Source organism: Hipposideros armiger, unplaced genomic scaffold (assembly GCF_001890085.2).
Source record: "Hipposideros armiger isolate ML-2016 unplaced genomic scaffold, ASM189008v1 scaffold_116, whole genome shotgun sequence".
NCBI classification, from domain to species: Eukaryota; Metazoa; Chordata; class Mammalia; order Chiroptera; family Hipposideridae; genus Hipposideros; species Hipposideros armiger.
Window position 1 is genome coordinate 764,763 of NW_017731466.1, and position 23,840 is coordinate 788,602.

General features: G+C 45.0%; 1 protein-coding gene and 1 long non-coding RNA gene across 5 annotated transcripts in view; both read left to right on the plus strand.

Moving 5' to 3' along the window:
• Window positions 1-90: 90 nt before the first annotated feature.
• CRIM1 (cysteine rich transmembrane BMP regulator 1) overlaps window positions 91-23,840 on the plus strand; it is a 187,734-nt gene continuing 163,984 nt past the window's right edge. Inside the window, exon 1 of one of the 4 annotated variants that reach the window (XM_019647786.1) lies at window positions 91-949. In XM_019647786.1, coding sequence (XP_019503331.1) covers window positions 619-949 — 331 coding nt within the window. In that variant the 5' untranslated portion in view covers window positions 91-618. The remainder of the gene's footprint in view (window positions 950-23,840) is intronic. The other 3 variants (XM_019647789.1, XM_019647787.1, XM_019647788.1) reach the window with 3 other exon arrangements.
• LOC109385465 (uncharacterized) lies at window positions 15,874-22,662 on the plus strand. The gene is made up of 4 exons (XR_002124629.1): window positions 15,874-21,471; window positions 21,604-21,805; window positions 21,911-22,018; window positions 22,247-22,662. It is a non-coding gene; the product is annotated as an uncharacterized LOC109385465 (long non-coding RNA).

Consider the following 23,840-nt stretch of genomic DNA (forward strand, 5'->3'; position numbering starts at 1 on the left):
CAGCCAATGAGCGGCGCGCGGCGCGGGGGGGCGCGGGCTGGGGGATGAGGTAGGATGGGGGAGGGCGCAGCCCGAGCGGCGGAGGCTCCAGCCATAAACAAGCGCCCGGAGGAGCAGCGCAGGAGTGAGGCGAGCGGGGCGCGCGGAGCGGACGCCGTGGACCTTCTGCTGCGCCACCGCGCCCACTCGGCGGCTCCGGAGGCGGGGACCGGCCCGGAGGCTGCGCCGCCGCCGCCAGTGCCGCGGAGGAGGAGAAGGAGGAGGCGCCGCCAGCCGGGGCCGGAGCCGAGCGCCGCCGCGGCCGCCGCCAGAAGTTTGGGTTGAACCGGAGCTACCGGGAGGAAACTTTTTTTTCTTTTTTTTTCCCTCCCTCCCGGGAGGAGGAGGAGGAAGGGGAGCCACCGCTGGCGCCAACGCTCGTGGGCTCGGGGTCGGCGCGGCCCGCACGGGGGGCGGGGGCCTCGCCCCGCGAGGGGAGGCGCGCCCCGGGGGCCCCGAGGGGGGCGGCGAGGACCGCGGGCTGCGGGTGCGGCGGCGGCGGCGCGTGTGCCCCGCGCAGGGGAGGGCGCCCGCCCCGCTCCCGGCCCGGCTGCGAGGAGGCGGCGGCGGCGCAGGAGGATGTACTTGGTGGCGGGGGGCAGGGGGCTGGCCGGCTGCGGGCACCTCCTGGTCTCGCTGCTGGGGCTGCTGCTGTTGTTGGCGCGCTCCGGCACCCGGGCGCTGGTCTGCCTGCCCTGCGACGAGTCCAAGTGCGAAGAGCCCAGGAGCTGCCCCGGGAGCATCGTGCAGGGCGTCTGCGGCTGCTGCTACATGTGCGCCCGCCAGAGGAACGAGAGCTGCGGCGGCGCCTACGGGCTCCACGGAGCTTGCGACCGGGGGCTGCGCTGTGTCATCCGCCCCCCGCTCAATGGCGACTCCATCACCGAGTACGAAGTGGGCGTCTGCGAAGGTACGGCCGCCCGCCGCGGGCCCCCCTCCTACCTGGCCCACGCCACCCCCTCCGCCCTGGCTGCGCCGAACAAAGTTTGGCCGAGGCCGTCCCGAGGAGAGAGGGCTCCCGGGGAGAAGGGGCGGTCGCCGCCCCCGGAAGGGAATCCCGCGTCCCTTCGCTCCCGCTCCCGCTCCCTGCTTGGCCCCCCCCCGCCCCCCACTCCCCACACTTGGCCGGCCCGGGGCGAGGTTGGATGTCGTGGGTGGGGGCCGGCGAGTGGGGAGACCGCTCCCTAGCCGCGCACAGACTGGCACACGTGTGGCTGTTCGGGTTTGGGCTGGGTGGGGTGGCCCGGCCCTGCGTCCCGAGGTGGGGGCGCCGCGCGCAGGGCGCTGCGGAGGCTGTCGCGAGCCCCTTGGGGAGTCCGACCCCTGCCACCCGCCCCACACTAGCGCAGTGTGGACCCGAGTGCCGCACACCGGCCGCGAAATTCTCTGTTGGCGGAGGAGACGTGTCTGCAGCTCCCACTCCCTGTGACTTTTATTATTTTTTCCTTCACCCCCTTCCTCCTCCTTCGCGTATAAATCAGTTTCAGCTCCGGAATATGTCAGCCCAGGGGAAGTTACATACGGTGGTTACTCATTTATTTGCCTATTGAAAACGGTCAAAGGCTTTCTCTCCTGAATGGAGGAGGGGGAAAGGGCTTGCACCTGGGAGTGAAAAGTTATTTCTATTATTAGTGGCTGCTTTTTAAGATCAGGTATCCGCCTGTTTCCAGTCGCGTTGCCGGGTCCTTCTCTTTTTGTGTGTTTGACAGCGGGGATTGTTCTGCTGGTTTCTCCACTAAGCATTGTGCACCGCGGTGTCGGGACTGATGGGGGGAGAAAGGGATGAGATTAGTGGAGCCTCCCCTCGTTGGGAGAACCACTGTGGGAGGGTGTTAGCCTTAAAACCGGCCCCTGCCTCGGCCTTGGGATGCCCGGGCTGCTTTAGGATCTAGACAGAGGCAGTGAGTTGTTTGTTTTTTTAATCTGGATAATAGACGGGACCCATGGGCACCAGTGAACATAGTGGGATCCCTGCTTGAGCTGACGTTGGGGTGATGATGCGTTCCGGGGCTTCCGGGTGTAGTGAGCAGAGGAGCAGAGGCCTTACCCATGGAGTAGTGGCGAGGAAGGAGACAGGCGCCCTCTGCCCCTGTCCTTTTCGCACTACTCGCAGCCAGCATCTCGAGCAGGGAAGGAAGGGTTAATTCTGAAGCTTCCTTCAGTATGTGTGTGTTTATTGTGTTGGGATCCTGAAAAGAGGATAGCAAACCTTAAGAGTAAAATGGGTCTATTTTAAAAGGCTTCAATTCTGCGATTTCCTTTAGATACACCTACGTACATATGTATTTATACCTGTAGTTTCTAGAGTTTGGACAGTTCTGGAAAATCGGAGGCCTTTCTGGTTTGGAAGCTAGTGGGCAGTAATGAGTGAAGGGAACTCTTCTGGGCGAGAAGGGGCCTGTTCCTCCTGCACCTTAGGACACTGGGTTGGAAGAGCACATTTGCCTGACATACAAAGCCCATTTTATAACGCTTTTATTTCTCACGTCCGGAAAAATGCCCAGGAGATTAACTTCTGATACAATTTCATGTGTGTGACTTCAGTAATTCTGAGTGACTTGGACTAAAAGATGCATGTTTGAACCCTGCCACTTGGTATATACAATTTACTTAAGCCATCCTCCCATAAATCTAAAAAGAACAAGCAACGTGAAACAAAGGTAAATGCAGTGGAAAGTGCTGTGTGCTCTGAGAAGGACTTTGGGAGGGTCTAAAGATTTTCACCCTTGTTTTGTTTTTTGGTGATATATTTCTGGTGGAGGAAATGTGCACCCAGTAATCAAGTGTTTTGGCAACAATAGCCTCGTATCACGGTATAGAGATATTTTGTCAGTTAGCTGGTGAGCGTTTCATTCCTCTGAAATGATGTGATCCCTCATAGCTTTCTTTCTTCCAGTAACACCCCTTGCACTTGGTGTCAGCCTTAAAAATGCTTGTAGGTATTTGTTGCCACGATTATTTCTGAATTCATGTTTCCAGCAACACTGTTTGTTTAGCAGGCCTGTTTTCAGCTACCAAAATTGTGTACTCAGAATATTTTTTTTTTTTAAGAATTCTAAAAGCAGTGGTCAAGTTGCATTCTGAATCCATGAAAGCAAAGTAAGAAGGACAGTGTTACCTGCCTTAATATCATGGTTGGCTTTAGACAGATATTCTCAGTAGTGTGTCTAAAATTTCCAGTGTTTTCACTTTACTACAAGATTTATGGAAAACAGCTTAAGTGAGTAACCTTTTTCCTTCCTTTTTAAGAATTAGAGGAGTCTGTATTTGCCAGTTATTATCTAGAAGATGCTGTCTTTCTCTTTTGCTTTTCTGTTGCTTTGCAAGAAATTTCTCAATGGCCGGTGTTTACCTCAGTTTCCATTTTTATTCAGAGGTTCATGCCGTGAAGCGTGATTATAATAACTAACGTGAATAGGAGTCAATATACTTCATACGTGTTGAAGTCTCTCTTGCTGCAATTTTTGCACTAAAATGACCTCTACTGGTTGTATCTGTTAATGAAAACTCTTTTGAAAACCTTATTTAATTGGCTCCACTGAGAAAACATATTGCATGGTATAGAAATATTATCATGACTAATCTACCTGCTTTCAATGACATAATTTAAATACAAATTACATTGCTCTATTTGCCAACTTGAAGTAATTTTTATACTTGTTAATTCCCTTACTGACTTTGTGGTGGTGGCGGTGGAGTACAGAAAATCATGGTTTTAACTGCAGTTCACAAAGTCAGTTAGATAAATCAGGGCAGAAATGGACCCCCGTCCAACTTGTGGCTCACTGCCTTAGGTTTGTAAGGCACGCCGGCCCATGGTAGGCTCTCAAATGTACATTGGATAAATGGATGAACAAATCTCTCCATAGAAAGAATAGTGAAGAAAAAATATTTCCTGAAAATTTAAATAACTTGAAGTGTTGGGTCTTGTGAATCACGTGACATGTACACTTGAACTTCTTTTCAGCATCATTTAGATTGTCATTAAACCCTGACTTACTTCTTTTTTAAAAAGTTTTTGGCTAAGTGCTTTTTCAACATTGACATACAGCCAGACACCTAAGGTTCTCTCTGCTTATTCCCAGTCTTCTCCGAGGGCACAAGCCCCTTTCCCATTTCCATGCATTTGGTGAGTCTTCCTGTGCCTTTTGCAACATCCTAAATGGCCTGTTTCTTGGGTTGGCTGCCTGCTTCCAGGTAAATCACCTAGAAGCCAGAGAAACAAGTTTGGATTCTGAACTCCTGAGAAATAAGACTGAGTAGGAAACCTCTTTGGGAGATCAAAGACAGAGTGTTGAAAAATGACTGAAGTGGGATCTTCTAGGAAGAATGTTTTGACTGGACCGTGAGGATTATATCTTGAGATAAGGGGGTGCTGACCATTCTTCCTCCTAATGTGGAATTGTACATTGTGCTTCTTCTGTAAGGGGTGGGGTGAGGTGAGGGGAGTATGGTTGGTTAGCTTTCTCTAATAAAAGGGCAGATGATAGCTTGAGTTTGACAGTTTGTGAGGACTGAGTGACTTGGAACCTGGCGGACACTATTGAGTGGCTTTGCTCTGAGAGTTTCGTTGTATTAGATCCTGGTGATCGCTATGGCAGATAAGCACCAACTTTCTTTCCAGTGACTAATGACTCAGTGGCTTCAGCTTTATGAAACTTCACTTTTGTGTTTTCACCACTACCTACTAAAAACTGCCTCTTTCAAAACACAATCCTTCTTTTATTTCCCCCAAGTATTTTAAACTTTTACTCACTTTTCATGGGACAGTGAGTAGAAGAACCAAGGGTATGCGCTGGGTACTTATGGCAAAGAACATGCTGTGGTTTTCTGATACTGTTGTCATCAGAAGGTTATAGTTTCTCTTCTAATCACTGCAAGATAGTTGTTGGTTAATGTGTTTCATTTGTTACCTAAAAGTCTTTAGGTGGAGTGAGCTTTTGCATGCCAGGGGGAGAGGGAGGGAGGGAGGGAGGGAGGGAGGGAGGGAGAGGCAGAAAGCCTATAAAGTTACATTTTATAGAGTATAGGAAGAGAAACTAATGCAAGTCAACAAGGAAATAATTAGTTTCTCCCAAAAGTAAATATTGACAAAACATGGAGAGACTATTCACTGCACATATACAAATGACAGGACTTCATGACCTTCACTTTGACTATGAAGCTCACAGAATCCTCACTGTGATTGAGGAGCCCAGTCACATAAAGCACTTGGAAAAGGGCAAACGAATTGCATGGGACCAGAAAGGCAAAAAATAGCAAGTCTGGAGATACTTGCTACCATTCACACATATTTAACAGTGACAAGGAGAGTCTCATAAGCAATGTGTAGGCAGTGCTGTTGTGAACAGACCGGTTAATTTACAAAGGAAACTGTCTGAACAATCCTTCAACTATGGGCATTCTATCCAGCTGGAGGAGGTCTTTATCTTTAATGATTTTGGTGCAGGTTTCTGGGTTCTGTGGGGCTTATTAAGATGCGATGATCTGGACAAACAAGGGAACAGCTTGGACATGCAGGGGGCCAGGCGTTATGAAGTTGGGGGAAATAGATAAAACAGATGACCCTCGAAAGATAATGGAGTGGGAGGACTAAAGAATGACACATGGGAGAAGGGAAAATATTGAATTCATCTTAGGGCAACTATGTCATCCTTTGAAGAATAATCCAAAACACATTCCAGACATTAATTGTGAAATTCCTGAAAAATGTGGGTGTGTTGAACGTCTTTCAAACTATGGCACTAACATGAGAGATGGCAGTGCCGCCCTAGCGGGTAAACAGCATCAGAGAGTTGGTGGTAAAGTGAGCAGAAGGTAAATATGTTTGGTGAAGCAGTTCCTGTGACAGTGTGTTCCATACAGCACATGCAGCATCAGGACTTCGGAGACGCCCTAGTAAAGCTCAATTAATTATTTGAGGAAGAAACAGGGGACTAGCCAAGCATGCATGAATAACAAACTAAAAACCTTCCTTCTCAGAGGTCGAATTCTCCAAAGCTGAATTTCCAAAGATCTGACTAGACTTTGCGTAGAAATCAATTACTCATTCATTGATCTTCTACTCTGTACAAGACCTTCTTTCGGGGCTGGGGAGCAGCTGGAGAGCCTGGGGGCCTTTCAGACCACCAGTTCCACACTCCCTACACTCTTTTCATCAAGATCAAGAATAAGGCAGCAAGACCTTCAAAAGTGTACATAATAATGTACATTCAAGCCAAGTAAAAGTGATTTCGCGAGTCTGTATGTGATTAGTTGGTGAGTGAAATATGTGGTGAAAATTTGTCCTAGGAATCCCAGGATCTGAGATGATCCTGAAATGATCTGAAATGGCCCTGGGGGCAAAGCTGAAAAGGAGAATTCGAACTCGATTTAAAAGTATGAGCAGGAGCTCTTTTTTGGTGGGGATGGGGACCCTACCCATTCTTCTTAGAGCCTGTGCCATACACATCAGAGTGTTTCTTCATATCTAAGAATGAGACTGCATTCTTAACGCTTTACTAGCTGTGGTTCAGAAATGGCAAGTTGCCTTTTGAGAGTGATTTTCTCTCTGTTCTAGCTTGCTCCCCTAGGCAGGTGAGCGTGGGCAGTGAACTGAAAGGTGTCCCTTTATCAGAATCTCCCAACTTCACCCACTTTCTGCTGCTCGTCCTAGCCAATAGCCTGGTCAAATCATAGAAAACCTCATCTGTCTTATGGACAGAGGAGTGGTTTGAATATACTTAACTCTCAGAATGCCCTCAAGGTAAACACTGGTAAGTGTTCATTTTGGGCCCACATGAAGAAAAATAAATAAAAAAAGATCCCTGTTTCTTTTACAAAATGAACAGATCTCAATTCCTCCCTCTACCCTGATTAATTCACGATGTGAAATATTTATCCCTCAATGGAAGAGTGTAATGGTTAGACACTTGGTTTCTGGGGTTATAGCTGTGCTCTGCTTCTCTGTGCATCTCAGTTTTCTCTTCTGTGTAGTGGGGTTAATTATAGAGTGCTCGAAGGACACAGTGAATGAATCCCCTACGAAGCACTTAGAAAAATGACTGGCACGTGTAAACACTTAATGACAACAAAGCTATTCATCAGTATAAGTGAAACAACTCAATATGGGCTCATTCGCTTGTCCTGTTTAATCCTCATCTACCTGAGTAATTGATCATCAGTAGTTAAGGAGTTTGGGCTCTTAGAAAGGGAGCGAATTATTACTGAGTTCAGATCCCCTCTCCTCTCACCCCCAACACCATAAATGCATTGAAATAAACTTATTTAAAGCCTTCCGAAGTCATTTGCTCCCTTTTCTCCTGTTGCCCACTTGTTATACTTTGTCTAAATAATTTCTACCAAATCCATATATTTTGGGTAAAAGACGGAGGAATCTGAAATGTTCTGCATGAAGTTGTAGGAATTGTAAGTTTAACCATTTATCTGTGGGCCAATATTTCATTTGGGGAAGGAGGGGGGTAGCACCTAAACTTGCTACAACCAATATTGTATGTTTTCCTTCACATCATATTGTGTAAGGATTTTTTTGCTCCTAGCTCCTGAAATGTTCACATTGGTGGTGGTCACCACAGCATTTGGCCTGGCTTGGGCAAAGGTCACAGCTAGGCTTGCTGCGGCTCACCTGCTGCTGTAGTTGGTACAAACTAGGCAAAACCAGAGGTCGGACGTTTAACCAGACCATTCCTCTGTTTTCCCTGCCTGTTTCCCCGCCACCCACCTGCCCACAAGCATTTGCAGAGCAGATGCTGTGGATCTGGTGTTTGTGCTGTATGGTAGTGAGACCTTTTCTCTAAGCCTCAGTTTCCCTCTCTGTTAATAGTAATAGGTACCACCTATGTTTGTGGTGAGTATTAAATGAGAAAAAACTGCTTCCAAAATTTTTAATGTGCACACAAATCACCTGGGGGTCTTTTTTTTTTAATTAATTTATTTATTTTTTAAAAGATTTTTATTGGGGAATTGGGGGGATGGGAACAGAGCTGGGGAATTGGGGAGGGGGAACAGACAAGTTGCTGTCGTTTTTTGTTCTTCAGTCTAGTTGTGGAGGATGTTGCTTCACTGGCCCAAGTTGGCACCATCATTGCGCTCTTCCCGGGTGAGGCAGATCAGTCACTGGCTTCTGGACGGCTGCTCACTGCGGCTGGTGGCCGCTCATGCTGGCTGCTGGCTACACACGGTAGCCCATGGCAACCCACTGCCACGGGGGCTGCAGCCTATGCTGTCACCAGCGACTCATGGCAGCCCAGCTCTAGGTTGAGCTGTTGTTCAGCATCTTAGCTGTAGAGGGCAGTGTCACTGGCCCTCATATGTGGGATCCGAACCGGGGCCCTCTGGCGTCCCAAGCCAGTTCTTAACCATCGCGCCACTCAGCGGGCCCACCTGGGGGTCTTTTTAAACATGCAGCTTCTGATTCAGTAGGTCTGGTTTGGGCATTTTTAATAAGCTTCTAGGTGATGTCAATGCTGCTGGTCCTAGGATCACACTTTTAAGTAACAAAAAACTAGTCCATGGAAAGCATGGGGCATGAAGTGTGACAGCTAATAAGACCTGCTAATGTTACCTGCTATTATAATTATTTTTCAATCAAAATAAATAAGATAGGGGCCCCGCTCTCACAGAGGCCCTGGTCTAATCGTAGTTAGCTAAGAGGGTTAATCATACATAGTCCAGGACAGTTACAGCTGCTAAGCCCTGAGATAAGGAAGTGCTGAGCGGCTCTGGAGCTCAGAGGGGCCCTGACTCTGACTCTGACTATTGAGGGAGGGTTTAGACGAGGCTGGAGCACCAAGCAAGGCCTGAGGGTACCCTTTCCTCCCTCCTGTTTCTCCTCCGTGCGAGATGGTTTAGGAAATAGAAAATAGGCCTTAGGGCTAGACAAGCCTGTGTTCACAGCTCAGCTAGTTATTATTATTATTTCTTAACTGTGAGCAACCAGCTTGCTTAGTTGTTTGGGGCTGCATTTGCCTCTTTTGTGAAAATGGAATATTGATCACTTTCTATCAGGTAAATATTATGGTGAGGATCGGAGAGAATTAATACATATATATATATAATAATATACATGGTTACATAGATATGTATGTGTGTATATAATGTCTGGTATTCCTGGTACCAACTGGATTTTCAAAAGAGAATTAACCTTAGTTCTAATTTCCATTCGATTTTCCATCCTTTTCTCATTTTCTTCTGTGTTAGCTTTCTCTCTCTCTAGAAAAAAGTCTTTTAAAAATCTGCTTTGTGGACCTACACCTCCTCCGCATGTAACTCTTGGACAGGGGACTCAGCAGGAGAAGTTTTGGTCTCTGATGTTTGTCAGAGAGACTGGGTCTGTGAAGTACTTAGAACAGGGCTGTTGTGAGCCTGGGGTCTCTGGATCAAGAAAGCCCGTGTTGATCTGATCCAGTAGGACTGTGATTCCCAGCCCCTTTGGTGTTTCGGCAGAATGTGGACATTTGCTTGGTTTTGTGGTTTGACGCCTTCCTTCCAGAGAGCTGTTTCAAATTAATGGTTTTAAAAAGGTGACATATCTTAATGTTGATGGCCTACGGTTTCAGGAAAGTGAATTAAATTTCCTTTTATGGTTAGAAGCGTTCTGTGTGGTTCCAGCCGTCGCTGGAGACATCGGAGACCCCAGGAGCATTGCCAAGGCCACGTTGGGATCATTGGGGTTACATACAGGGGGCGGCAGCAGGCCCAGCCGGCTCAAAGTCAGAGGCGGGCCTGGCAATGAGCAGGAGGCGGTCTGCGGCCCACAGTCCATCTGGGTGGCCTTTCTTGATGCCATCCGGTCCATCCGGTCCATCGGTCGTTCGCGTGGACAAATCCTGCAGCTTTCCTGTAGGTTTGCATTGTGGTTTCTCTGGAGAGCCCCTGTGCTACCTTGGAAAGTTAGAAAAGAACGCCCAGAGTTAAGATACCCGATGTTCTTTCCTCTTTAGCTCCTAATGTAGGTGTGGTCTCGCTTTACGAAGACAACTGTGACTCTTCCTTGATGTCTGAAAGTAAGTATCACTTTTATCCAGTAAATAGGGACTGAAAACTCACAAGGCAGGTGCTTTATATTGGCTGTTAGGGAATGAGGAGAAAGAACTTGATGAAGATACAATGCCTGGAGTCAGTAGTGGACATTTTCTTTGTAACAGCCAAACCTTAGTCTCACACAGTAGAAACTGATTCCCACCCCCTCCTGGAAACTCTTTTAGTATCATTATAGTGCCTCTTTCATCAAGAATGCTGGTATTCAAACATGAAACCTACAAGCAAGATGAGATAAACTTCTGAATTTCAGGGCTTTATTTAAGTATATGTTCGTCAAATTGAAAACTAACACCCTAATTTGAAATATTCTGAGAACATTGGTTTTATGAACTTTTTTTTCTTTTTCTTCTTCTTCTTTTTTTTTTTTTTTTTTTTAAGATGAGCCATCCTGCCATCTGTTGGCAGCTCAGCGGCAGCTCAGCTTGGGCCGGGAATCGAACTGCTGTTGCTCAGAGCTCGCACTCTTGAGCGAGCTCTTACCCAACTTAGCCACTCGGCCGGCCCATGTTTTATGAACATTTAAGAATGGAAATTAAGTGTTAATTTTAAGGTGTGTCATTTTACATTTCAAGTTCCTAAGAAGATAATTTGAAGAGTACTCTTTGGAAATTTTAGTAAATCCTTAGCAACAAGCCATTCTGGCTATAGTAAGGTAAAAAAAAAAAAAGGAAATAAAAAGATATACTGTAGGGTGTAACTAGAGACTGTGCCTGTCTTATTTAGCATTTCAAAACAAAAACCATAAACAAACATCTCAGATTCAAAACAGAAAGGAATTTCTGGCAGGGCAGAATGAAACCTGAGCCTGCAAAGCCCTGGTCTACAAGAGGTAACTTATTTAGCTTCTTATCCAAAGGCCACAGCAAAATGCTTCACAGCTGTGATAAAACAAAAGGCATCTCAATGTGGGAGAGTTGCGATACCTCTTTTTTTTTTCAGACTCCAAAAGACTTGCCAAAATAAGGCAAAGCTACCTTGAGGAAGTTTGACCTGAACTAGATGTTTAGTATTAAGAATGTGCTGGGACCACTTCAGCCCTGTAATGCGTGAGAAATCGTCCATACAGGATGTGTGGGCTTGGTCCCCTTAGAGGGTGTGTTTATAATTCTGCAGGGGAAGACCATTCCATCATCTTGTCAAAAGCAGATCTTGAAAACGCTCATATTGTTTTGCACTTTCCATAGTTTGGAGCTTTGGTTTTTTAAAGGCATCGGCGTTTACATTCTGAGTGAGGAAAAAGGGGTAGTATGTAGACAGTTTTATCTCTGAGAGCCGAAGTAGAGGGACTATTAACTTGTTAAAGAAGGATTGGGTATGCTGTGTCTTTTTCAGAACTACTGAAGTTCTCACGTTGCAAACAAATTTTAGGAAAATTCATTACCACTATCTATGACATAAAAATGAAAGGCCAAATACATTTCCATATTCGAATCAAAATAACGAATAGGTTTGTATGTGTCCTAGCTTGTTGCAGGAAGGATATAAGGCTGCTCAGAAAGGTAAATATCACAAAATTCTTGTACGTGAACTGGCTTGATAAAGGAGGAGAAATAGCCATGGCTTTCCCGATCTCCCTTCATCCTTTAGTAGCTAGCTCAGTAACATAAATAAAACCTTTTCAACTTCCCTTGACTTGACTTTGCCTTAATTTGTCAAAAGGGAATTAAATAGTTACCTACCTGAAGGTAGGGGAACTGAACCAGGTATCATAAGGCCCTTCTGGTCATAAGAGCTATGTTTTTATTACGAAGGCGTGCTGGGCAGGAGTCAAATATTACCTTGTGTTTGCAGAGCTAGGGAAGGAAAAAATGGTGGTGTCTCCCTGATTCTTGGCCAAGGGTTGTAGACAGGACTTGGAGGAGAAGATCTAGAGTTCTCCCATGGTTATGTTTAGTGGGAGCGGGTGGAGACAGCAAAACAGTGTTATCAGGAAGTCAGTAACATCTTTTAAGGGCTGGCAATGTTTAAGCCTTATTAACTGTGGCCTAATCTGGATTCAAGGTAGAATTTATGCTTCTCTTTTATGTCTGTGCTGGCCTGCTGCTTTCGCTCTTTCTCCATTTTCTCATTTACTTCATTAATTATTACGACTGTGAGGTAGGTAGGTGACAGATATGCTAAGGGAGAAGCTTGAGCATAGACAGGCCCAAACTTGTTGAAATTCACATGCTCATTTCTGCCCCTGACACTAGGAGAGTTGAGTAATTGCTGTTCTTCCTAATACTGCAGGCAGCAGCCAAATTCTCCACATTCTTTTACCTTTGCTGCTGTTTTCACTTGCCAGGGAGTCTCCTTAAGGAGCTGACTGAATTTAAAGAAACATCACAGCCATAGTTGCATGGAAGGAGAGGCACTGGCTGAATGTGGCATCTGGGTGCCTCGTTGGGAGGATGAAATGATTAGTCTGTACAGAGGGACATGCCGCCCTCCACACCAGCCCCCTTGCCCTTCTCGTGTTGCCAAGCCACAGGAACCAGGAAGCTCTTTTGCCTGCATGTGAGACAGACAGCAAATCTTCACTAAATATGTATCAAGTACAGGCCAACTGTGAAGCTTGGAAAGCTGTCTCTTGGGGTTGAGAAACTTCCCTCTTCCTTTGCATGTTGTCCAGTGGCAGGGCATTGAGTGAAGTTCGGTGGTGTGGAGCTGTGGCTCTGAAATTTGATGTAATATGTGCTATTCTAAAGAATGTGACACTCAACGCAGCCCCACCGTGTACACCAGCAATCACATCGCTTTGCCTTGTGGATATTACATTTTTGCCAAGAGCAGCCTTCCAAAATGAGGTGCTAGTTAATTCCAGTTGGGCATTTATTCGCTAAACAGTCTGCTGGCTGCTCAATACTCCATTTGGGAGTATGCTACATGAGAAAACTCAGCAGCTAATTATTACGTAGATCTCTTCCATGATTCTCACTTTCAGCGCAATTACCTAAGCTGCCAATCCCTAGCAATATGAATTTATCTAATTTTTAAGTTTTCTGTAATATTTTCCTTTGCGCTTCCAAAGATTTTTATTGTTTTTGTTCTAATCTGTAAAACCATTGTAAGTGTACTACTAACTGGGTAGACGGTTTTAGATTGTTTAACAGAAAACACTTCTAATGGAGTACTGTGGCTTGCTCTGTCTTTCCTTCTTTTCTTTTTTAAAGATAATATCAAAAGTTAAATCCTCTTCCGGATCTTATCCCTTCTCTTTCAGGGTAGATTTCTAGATAGCTCATAGTGGTGGCGACTGAAGTAGCCATTGAAGAGTGGGTGTTCATTTACGAACCGGAGCTTTTGCCTAAATAGGTTTGCTTTACTCTCCTTTGGTACATCAATAGGTCTTTATTTGGTTCTCTTCCTGCTTGGTTGGTGCATATTAGCTTAAGAACTTTTAAACTGTGGGACAAGTAATGAGAGCCTGAGTGCCTGGGGCCCAACCTTTCTCTGTTGGAAGGTGCTGGAGGGTTCGAGTGTGTTGGCTGCTGTCAGAATCAGTGCTAGAAGGTCCATTTGGTACCGCCCATGCCCACATCTTTGGCTGTGGTTTGGCCCACCTTCCCGGTGAATCCCTGCCATGACCCACTGCGGGCTGGCTCTCAAATGCCCTGAAAATCTTTGGAAAGGCTTTCCTGCAGTCTTGCTGCTTGCCTCCACGTTCTTCCCAGCACGGTTGCACGCAGCTCTACAGCTATCGGTAATCCAAATATTAAGAGAAGCTGGTGCCAAGCGTCAAATGTTCTGTGAGGACTCCTCACAATAATGGCGTGTGCCCGAACAGGCTGGCAGAAGAAGAGTTCTGTAGAAATGTTTTGGGGTGGGGTGGGGTGGGGGAGCGTTTGCCAGCACATTAAATTTATTTGGCACGGGGCGGGGCGGGATAGGATACTATGGATCAGAAAGGGATAAGACTTCATAAAACAAGGCTCTTTACAAGGCTGTGGTAGACTTGCTGGCCTGCAGAGATGAGCCCAGGAGGATAAACACTATCTGTACATCAGCAGCCGGGCCTCTGGTACAGCCGCAGATGTGACTTGGAGAGACAGGAAGTTGTGATAATTCCTCCTTTCAAGATGTAGCTCACTTTGTGCCTTTGGACATAGAGTGTGTGCGTGTGTGTACGTGCATGTGTTCAGTTGCTGAGGGCTCAACACAGACGGAATACTTTGCATTGTTTCACGGATGTGCTGAAAACAACTTGCCTGCTTGAAGCAAATTCTGCTGCGTAGATCACCCTGAAAATGACTTCTTAATAACTAAAGATTGTGCATTGTTTTATCACATTGGGAAAAACAGTTCTAATGAAAGTGCTTTGGCTTTTAAACTGTCTAGTTAATTGGGATCTCTATATGTGGGCAGATGGAGTTGAGGAAAATTACTGACTCATTTTATTATTTTGGTGATTGGGACAAAAGTTTTATTATCCTTAAGGCACTGTGGGATGATTTCATAGTAGGTTATCACTAAACATAACGTTTGGCCTTGTATAGGAATTTTAGATGTGATAGCAGAAAGGAGAAGCAGAAATTTTAGGGTAAGAAATGGAATACCTCTCTAGGGAAATAAGCAAAATAAAAGAAGCCAGAGGTGTTTTTATTTTTTGAAAAAGGAGATTAAATTATTTCCAAAGACTACGTTGGGAAAAGGTGAGCCCTCAGCAACCAAGTTCATTATCTAGTCAGAAAATTGTAGTCGATGCTTTGGAGAGAGAAAGGAAAAAGACTGCCAATAGAATTCTGGAAAACTGGAGGGAGATAAAGTATTTACATGCTTTCATAACATAAAACATGTCCAAAAGAAATATATAATTACATCTACGTTTGGCACTGAAAATAGTCCATGTATTATATTTTTTAAACTGTGTGTGAATATGTAAGCATATGCCCTTGAGTCAGAAATGCTTGGGTGATACTGTTTCTTAAGAGAATGGAAAAGTAGAAGGTATTAGGAACTATGAAAAGGAAGAAAACCTAGGGGATGACTAGGGAAGAAGGAACAGTGAACTGTTTTTTTTTTCTTAAGGAGAGATATATTTCATATGCATCATGATTCCAACTTTACTTTTAAAAAAGTAATCTTCATATAATAAACATTTTTATTTCCCTGAGTGCCTCAGTAATTTGCATGTTATTACTAAAAGCCCACAGGTAAGGGGGGAATGAGACTCCTAAGTTCAGTACCTGATGATTCACCTCGAGGTTTAGGTTGTCCAGCTTTTTTTTCAAGTTTGTCTTAGAGGCCCGTGCAGAACCCAGAAAATTAGAAGGTATGTTGGCCACATGCTTCCTAATATCTATTGCAACCAAACTGGAAAAATGGGTGTGGTGTCGGCTTTCAGATTCCCAAAGTTAACATCCTTTAAAATGTGTTCTCATCCTTCAAACCGTACCATTTTATGCAGCTTCTTTTGTAAAGCCTTCCTGCCCTGCCCAGGAAAAAATAATGCCACCCCCCCCACCCCACAGTGCCCACAAATAGCACTTTCTCCTTCCCTTGTTGTAGCACTTTTCACACTGTGTTAGAGTTCACATTTCTGTCTCCCTGCCTCATTGTGATCCGCTGGAGTGCCAGGGTTGTGTGTTATTCTAGCGCTTGGCACACAGGAAGAACTCAATGAGCATTTGTTGACTAAATCTAGACTCAAGGTCATCCAAGATATTATACAAAAAGTTTTCCATCTGAACTGTTTGGTTTATATTGTGGAAACCGAAACAAATGACAATACCTGTTGAGAGAATCCCACTGAGAACTCATGGTATTGAAGAAGGAAGCTCAAAACGGATTAACCAGGTCCGTGTCCTCTTTCTCCCCCCACTCCCACCCCGAATCATTCTCAGAATTTAGTTTTTCAGTTTTGTTAGGATGGGTTAGTTTCAGCTATATTTATTTTGGCAAGTATTTAAAAGTATTTGTTTTATTTGTGAAGACTTTTCTCCTTGCTGGTTTGTCATAAAGGTGTCATCTTTCATTCACCAACCCTTCATCAGCTTGGAAGAATTTTCCTCGTGGGTGGCTGCTTATAACCTTCTTACCACCCTGGATCTAGTTCACTGAGCAGTTGAGATACTATGGTGATCAGCTGCTTGTAAACAAATGATAATTATAAATTACTTTACAGACAGACATACTTCCGATGATGATATGAATAATCGGCTATAATAAAACAGACTTCCGTATTCTTAGGAAATCCAGGGTTGGGTCTTCAACATGTATGTTGACTAGTCAGGAAGGAGTTTAGTTTAACAAACATGTATTGAATTTTCAGTCTGGGAGTGCCATGCCAACGAATGATACAACCTGTTTACTGCTCCAGGTGATCTCCAAATGTCCTCCGGAATTCTGTGGGGAAGGAAATCCTAAACCCTCAACATAAGGGTGGAAGTGTGTGACTGTGAATAATAAAAGTGCCTCACAATGGTTTGAACAGGAAGTCTGTGGGAGTGCAATATAAGGAATTTAAAAAGCAAAATCCCATTTGGATTTACTCCAAACCCTATGACTTAAGGGACTGAGGAATTCTTGATGACTCTTAGGTGGAGTCCCAACTTGTTATTTAACTAACGGTGTGAAGTTGTTTTTTCTTCAGCACCAGTCATGAACTCTTTGTTTGTTTATGTTTCTAAAGGTCTTAAGGTGGTTTACCAATTAAGATAGTAAGACATTAGACACTGGAGGATACAACAAGAAATTGCAGTCTTTCGGTGATACATTTATTTGGCACTAAGCTTTCCAACTGCTAAAGAGAGGCTTGGCCAAGATAAAATATACAGGGTCACAGACACATATACACAGTTGTCCAGGTGTGAGTTCAGGCACCCATACCCTCTTATCACTCTAGTGCATGTGCCCAGAGAGCCTCATTTTCTTAGGGCCTCTGCTGCAACAACTTCATCTTTTCCATGTTGAAGATGCTCACTTGATGATAACTATTTATATAATGTTCTTATCATGGTTGGTGGCTTTGCAGTAACCTACTTTAGAGCCTTTCATTAACTGCCACTGTTATAAAAGTTTTGGGAAGGGAGCAGAGGACAAGCTGCAGCTGATGTCTAAGGTAAACCTATAGCTGCAGAGTTCATAATGTTAAGCTGTATTCCCCATAATGCAATGAAAAGGGAAGATTCTAAGCAAGGTAATTTTTTGAGGGTCCACCATTGATTTTCCTATAACGCTTTAAAAATATTTTTTAAAATTTTTATGTGGTTTCATTACTACTGAAAGTTTAAAAGTCAGCTCCCAGACCTGGGGCCAAGTATGTTCCCCTTGGAGTGTTGCCCTCTAAGACTTCGTCAGCTGAGGGAGTATTTAACTTGATGGTGGATACTGCCCGAATCAGAGATGTGTGCATCTCAGAACCTGTGATTCCTCAGTTAATTTTGAGGTGGTAGGTGAAGGACCCAGAGCTGTTCTTGCTGCTGAAATAATAGCACATTTACCTGCAGTTGCTAATAAAATAAATGAATGGAGGCGGAGGACTGGGAAACACACTTGGAGGAGGGAGTGCCCCTCAGGTTGTAAGCCAAGGTAAACAGTCCTTGTAACTGCAAAGTAGACTTCCTGGCAGGCGAGAACCGGAGGAGTGGGTGTGAAGTACAACCACCAAGTACCATTTTCAGCTGTAGAGATGGTCGAGTTGCCCTGAGCCTCAAAATGAACCTCTCAGAGTCATTTGGGGGAAATGGGTTTCCTGAACTGGCCTTGGACTGGCCTGTCGTGCCTGCAGCTGGACCCAGAGACAGTGCTTGGGGGAGAAAAGGTCACATTTGTGCTAGAGAAAGCCAGCAGATGGGCTCTCTGAGGGGTAGAAATGAAGTTGGCCGTGACCTAGGGGAAGCCTTGGGGAGGGGGGGGCGGTGGACTGGCAGAACGCAGTGCGAAGGCGTCCCTGAGTCTGTGTGTGATTTAGAGTTAATGGAAACATAGATGTTTTCTTTCTGTCTTTCATTACAGTGGAAAACTGTGTCATTACAGTGGACAGCTGTGCACATTTTGCAAATCATGTGATGTGTGCATATGCACACATCCTTATAAGCAACTTGCACACATATTAAAAAAAAAAAAAAAAAGAAATTCCCCACAGGGTCCCTGTTCATAGTCTCTTTATGCCTGTTCTTCTGTGATGATAGCATTTTCTTCTCATTGGAGCTGTTAGGTTCTGTGAATTCCAACAGAAAAAAAAATGGCTGTCTGTGTCTGACAATCATGAATTTCTTTATATAAATAAATATGTGTATGTATGTAGACTGTGTCCTAAATGGTTTGTATAAAGCGGTAGGCATCTCATCCCTGTGTCTCCTCTTCTGCAGCTAATCAGGTACTTCCTCAGGTTTATAGTTGCTGATGCCCTGCCTGTGCCGTGTGCTGAGAGATGTAGACCCTCAGAAAGGACTGATACAGAAATTCCTTAGAACTTTTCATACTCAAAGATTCTTTTGTTTCCCCCTTTGGATTTCATTTTCTTAAAATAAAATTAGTTTCAGGTGCACAAAACAACATAGTGATTCATACTCAAAGATTCTTGAAGTTTGGTTGCATCTGGGAAGGGTACCTGCCTTGTAAAGAGACCCCAGTTCCTGTAACGGTCACTCCAAAAAGCGTTACCTAAATCCCCTGTCTGTAGTTTTATTTCTTGAACATCTTTTTTCCCATAACTAGCCATGTGTACTGGGACCAAATATTAGGTCCACTGCCTCCCTTTTAAGAAACCAATTATAAAGGCAACATAACTTTACCAAAAAGAGACTTCGGGAAATAGAGAAGAGAAACAATGACCCGAAATGCTCTTGTTCCAACTACAAGAACTAGTTTTGTATTTTTGTATATACGTCCTCTGTCCAGTCTTCCTCTACATATGTATTTTGTGTATCTTGCATCTCTCTCCTTGCCACTTAAAATTACATTAAATGCATTTTCCTATGTTGCTATGTAGCCCTCATTGTAATAATTTAAGCCGATTAATGGAGAAATACTGACTGCAGATTTCGACTTTATTCCCTTTCCCCCTTTCATTTCAGGACTATATAAAAGGCAAGAGTGTGTGGGGGGGAAATGGTGCTTCCAGGTGAACTTAAGAGAAAATTCTATGTAGCTTGATTTGTTTTCAGGAGTGCCTAGGCTCCCTAAGCAGATGAGCGGGCTTGGCTCCCCGCTCTACCTGTGCATCTGGTCCTTTGTGTCTGGGCCTGTGGCCTGAGGACTGTGGGCCCTGATTGTGTCGTCTACATCCCTGCTACCACCAGGACTGTGTTGACTCTAAGGACAGTGAGACTTTTTGTACGCTTTTCTTCTCTTAAGGAACAATTTGTAGGCTTTGTGCAAACAGCCAGCCCACTGGGTAGGGGCCTTTTAATTCTGTTGCTTTATTTTGGAGTGCATTATTGGATTGCAAATATTTATTTAGTATGAAAAATGGATACAATTAACTGCATCCTAAATAGGGACTAGCCATTAACTTCAATATTAATTTGCAACCTTTGTGCTTTGCATGCATGTGACGTACGCCGTTGTTAACCAAGGATGTTATCTGAGGATTTAAAATAGTTTTCCACTTCCACCGTTCTATAAATGAAAACCAGAATGTTCCTGCTGTAGGTGAGGGCTGGTCCAGTGTCGCTGGGCTGCCTTTCCTTGCTTACAGAGCCCTGGAGCTTGGCCAAGTCGGATGAGAGGGGAGGAGGAAAGGTTCGGGTTTGAGAGCCCTGGGTTTATTTCTGGCTGTTGAGATGTGAGACTGTGGGAGAAGGCATAAATATAGTTTGAAGGAGGTCATAGACTCAGAGGTTCTCACCAGGGTAAACGCTGGATGGATTTGTTTATGGATGGATTTGTTATAGCAGCTTCACACTTTTACCTCTCAGAGTCCAGGCTTCCACTGGGCACCTCTGAGTGGCTGGGTCTCATTTGCTGGCTGCCTCTGAAGTCTCCCCCAGTGCACCAACCACTTCCACTTTGGTCCCTTTCTTTCTGACTTTGTGGTCAAAGAATTAACTTTCTGACCTGCCAGGAGAGCTGATGGGGAAAAAAAAGAACAAGCATCTTGGGAAAAGACAGTTATGGAAATACTAGAACATATAGCACTTGGGGGCTGCAGCTGTGGGGAGTGGGGCTTTGTGGCTGTGTGGGCACCTCACCATCTCCGTATACAAGGAGAACAAGGGCAGCTGCTCTCAAGTGCCCAGGCCTGCGAATCTTTTGACTTTCTGTGGGTTGTTCACTGACTTCCCCTGGGTAGGTTGCAAATCCTTTTACTGCATCCACCCCTGTGGGTACGGGAGGGCCCCCTTGCAGCCGCTGCCCTGGTGAACCCCGGCCCTGCACGTGGGTGCTGTCTGCTCTTAGCCACTCGGGGACACTGCCCAGCCAGCCCCACCCCAGCTCTCCTCATCGAGGGGCATTTGCTTGCCTTCGCCAGTGGCCTTGGCCTCACTCCCAGTGCTGGTCCCGCCTCCTGGGCCTTGTTGCTTGTCCACCAGACCGTGAAATCACTCTAGCCTTGGGGCATCTTATCCGCCTGTATGGCTAGCACATGTTGCTTCCATTTGCCAGGGAGCTTCCCAGAGGGTATGACTTCCTCAGGAGGAATTTAGATGATAAGTTCCTTAAGGAGAAACGAACTTTTGTTTATGGGAGGCAGTATTGTGTATAGTGAGAGTTCTAGTTCATAGTCCAGCCTAGCCACTTGCCTGGTGCGTTCTCCTTGCCAAGCTGCTTGACCTCTGTGGGCAGTTTCCATCTGTAAAAATGGGAATAATAATAGTAACCTCATTACAGTTGTTATTGTATAAGGAGTAACTAAGTTGACTCATTCATGTAAATCACTTGAATAGTGGCTTTAACATACTAAGCACATGGTAAATGTCTGTTGTCGTTGTATCTTTGTACCTCAGCCTCGAACACTGTGGTTTATACGTAATAGGTGCTCACTAAATGATTTGTTGAATAAGTGTAATATTCAGAAGTTGGAAAAATGATTTCCTCATCTCTTACCACACTGGTAATACCTGGTTGCAATAAAGCATTATTGGCATGAAAACATTTACCCCAGGTTGGGGAAAGGTAGTAGGATGTTCCAAATTCAATATCAATAACCATATGCCTATGATTTCTTCATCAGACCTACCTACCCACTGTGTCAGAAGTTTGATTAATGTTACTGGCTCCCACAGTAATTTTGAAAGGGCAAAACAGCTTAGTCAGGTGACTTATGGCCAGTAAGCATTGTTATTGGAACATTTCACACTCCAGCCTACTTGATGGCTGTCTTAAGCAGACTCTGCCCTTTCTTGATGGGCTCACTCTGCATTCTCACTGTGTTTGCTGCTGAGGTGGGAGGCGGGTAGAAAAGGCTCTTCAGTTGAGAAGGCTCCTGCATCTTTGTAGCCCACTCAGGGCTAAGCATGGCGCCAGGTAAGAAGTTGTTCAGTAAATAATGCTCTAAGTTAATGAGTAAATCATGGGACATTATCTTTACATTATATATCACATTGGTGGCTGGAAGGTGCTTATGAAGAGGTTTTCATGATTTTTCCCCTGAGGCAGGTGCCACCTGATAGGATCGTTTTTTCTCTTGCTGTGGGGTATTGAATTTGAGGGCTGCTCTCAGTTACTGCTCACCTACTATAAGGAGGAACAAGTGGTCCCCAAATGTTCCAGATGAGACATAGGGAAGGGGTGCTACCAGCTCATCTTTGATAAGGAGTCTGAGCCGTTCTCCGGATGAAGATCACAGCTCTCCACGCAGGTAAGCCCTTGCTTTTTCAGTTAAGAAAGTTAGTTTAAAAAGTTTATGCTGATAATATTTCGTTGTGGCAAGGACTAAAGAATATATATCCTTCTGTTTTCTTAGTAGGGACTGTGATCCTACGGACAGGAGTTTTTGACCCAGTTCGTAGAGATTACAATTTGGAAAAGATGGTTTTACGAAAGTGACAAGAACATGAACCTGAAGTCCTTTGTAAGTGCTGCTTTTTATTCTAAAAATACTCACTGATTCATAAAATGATTTATGTAACAAGATTGCAGCAATAGTAAGAATCCTTTTTCTATATGGAGAAATTGGAAGAGCTTTAAGCAAACACACGCACAAACTCATTTGAACACAACAGTTTACCCTGCTGTTTAAAATTCCATTTCTGTTGTCCGTTGTCATTTTAATAACATTTTCTTTCTTTTTTTATTTTAGGTCTCAATGTATTCCAGAATTATTTTTGACCATTGAATTCTCCCCTTGTGCCTAACTTAAAAAAAAATAATAATAAATTGATTTCAGTCCAAACGAATGCAGTATGGTTCTTGTGTGGCGAGATTCACAGGTGGTTTGAAGGATTCATCATCTTGTAAAAAGAACAGAGGCGTTTACAATTGCCATCCATCTTTCTCAAGTATCTCTCACCCAAATTGAAGCGGCCCATTGAAAACCTGATCTTCATCAAAGGAAAAGCACACTTTGGGGCCATCTCACCGCTTCTGCTACAGCTCCATGCTCTGCTTGTGGGCAAAAGACAGGGCTGAGCACAGAGCGCCGGGGACAGCCGGGGACTGCCGCACGTGGCGCTAACATGCAGATGCTGCTCAACAGAACACTGACCCATTTTCTTAGGAAACGTAGTAGGTACCTGGGGGGAAAAAGTCCAAATCCTAGTTAGTTCCACATGATTCGCCCCACAGAAAGCGTGTTCTCTCACTAGTGTTTGTGTCTTAGTAAATAAAAGGAGTGTTCTGGGTTGATGATTACTGGCTCAACAAGAAAGCGGTGAGAATTGATCAGAGATTCTGGGGTGGTTGTTTTTTGTCCCCCTCAGTGAAAGCAGTTGCTCTTCAAATGCGATGACTCTACATCAGGATATCTTTTTGTAGGATCATTTTTATTTTATCCATAGGCCGTCTTTGCTGTCAAACTGGACTCACAGGGATTTATTAAAAGCATTGGTTGGCTTTAAAAACGGGAAAAGATAGACATTTAGTGGAAGTACAGTTGGTGGGCTTTGACCACTCAGGTTGTTTTCTCCATGGCGTGTCTTATAGGGGCAGAACCCGCCTAAGATGTTTTTATGACTTTGACACATGAATGGCAGCCCTAAGTGGGTTCCTCATCATTTATTGCCTCTCCCCGTCTCCCCAGCGCCATATTTCTTTCCCTTCCCTTCCAAATTCTGTTTGCATCAATCAGGTACCTGATGAGCCAGGCTGACTCCTGTCCCGATTTTAAGTTGGTTGCCAGTCCAGCCATGGTCTCCCATTCTCCCGTCTCCAGGAAAGGACAGTCACCTTGACTGTGTTGGGAGGGAGCAGGAGGTGCCAAGCCCAGACTGAAGTCAGCATATTTGCCTGTTCACACAGTGGCCAGTTAGCGCTCCAAGCTCCTCATCCCGCCCCAGTTTCTGGCTCCAGTCGAGTGAAACTTCTGTGTTTGAGGGATTCGGCACCGGGGGCAATGTCGTGATTCTCCCAGCACGTCCCTTGGGTCCAGGTGGGGCCTGAGTTGTCAAGTCCCATCATGCTGTGGCCCTTAGATCCAGAGGATGACCTGGGTGGAATGCGCTTCCTGGAGCCTGCCTTTGTGAGCCCTGGAGCCCTGCAAGGAGGGAGAGTTGGGAGGCCCGTGAGAAGCCAGGGCTTGAGGGTTTGAGCCCAGATTCGATAAGAGTTAAAACCCAAAGGGCACAGAGATCACAAGACAGATGCCAAGATAGCCTGGGAGACACTGAGTTAGAGGCAGAGGAATCCAGTATTACAAGAGGAGAAGTTTGCTTTGGAAGGTTAAGGAAGTTTGGTTG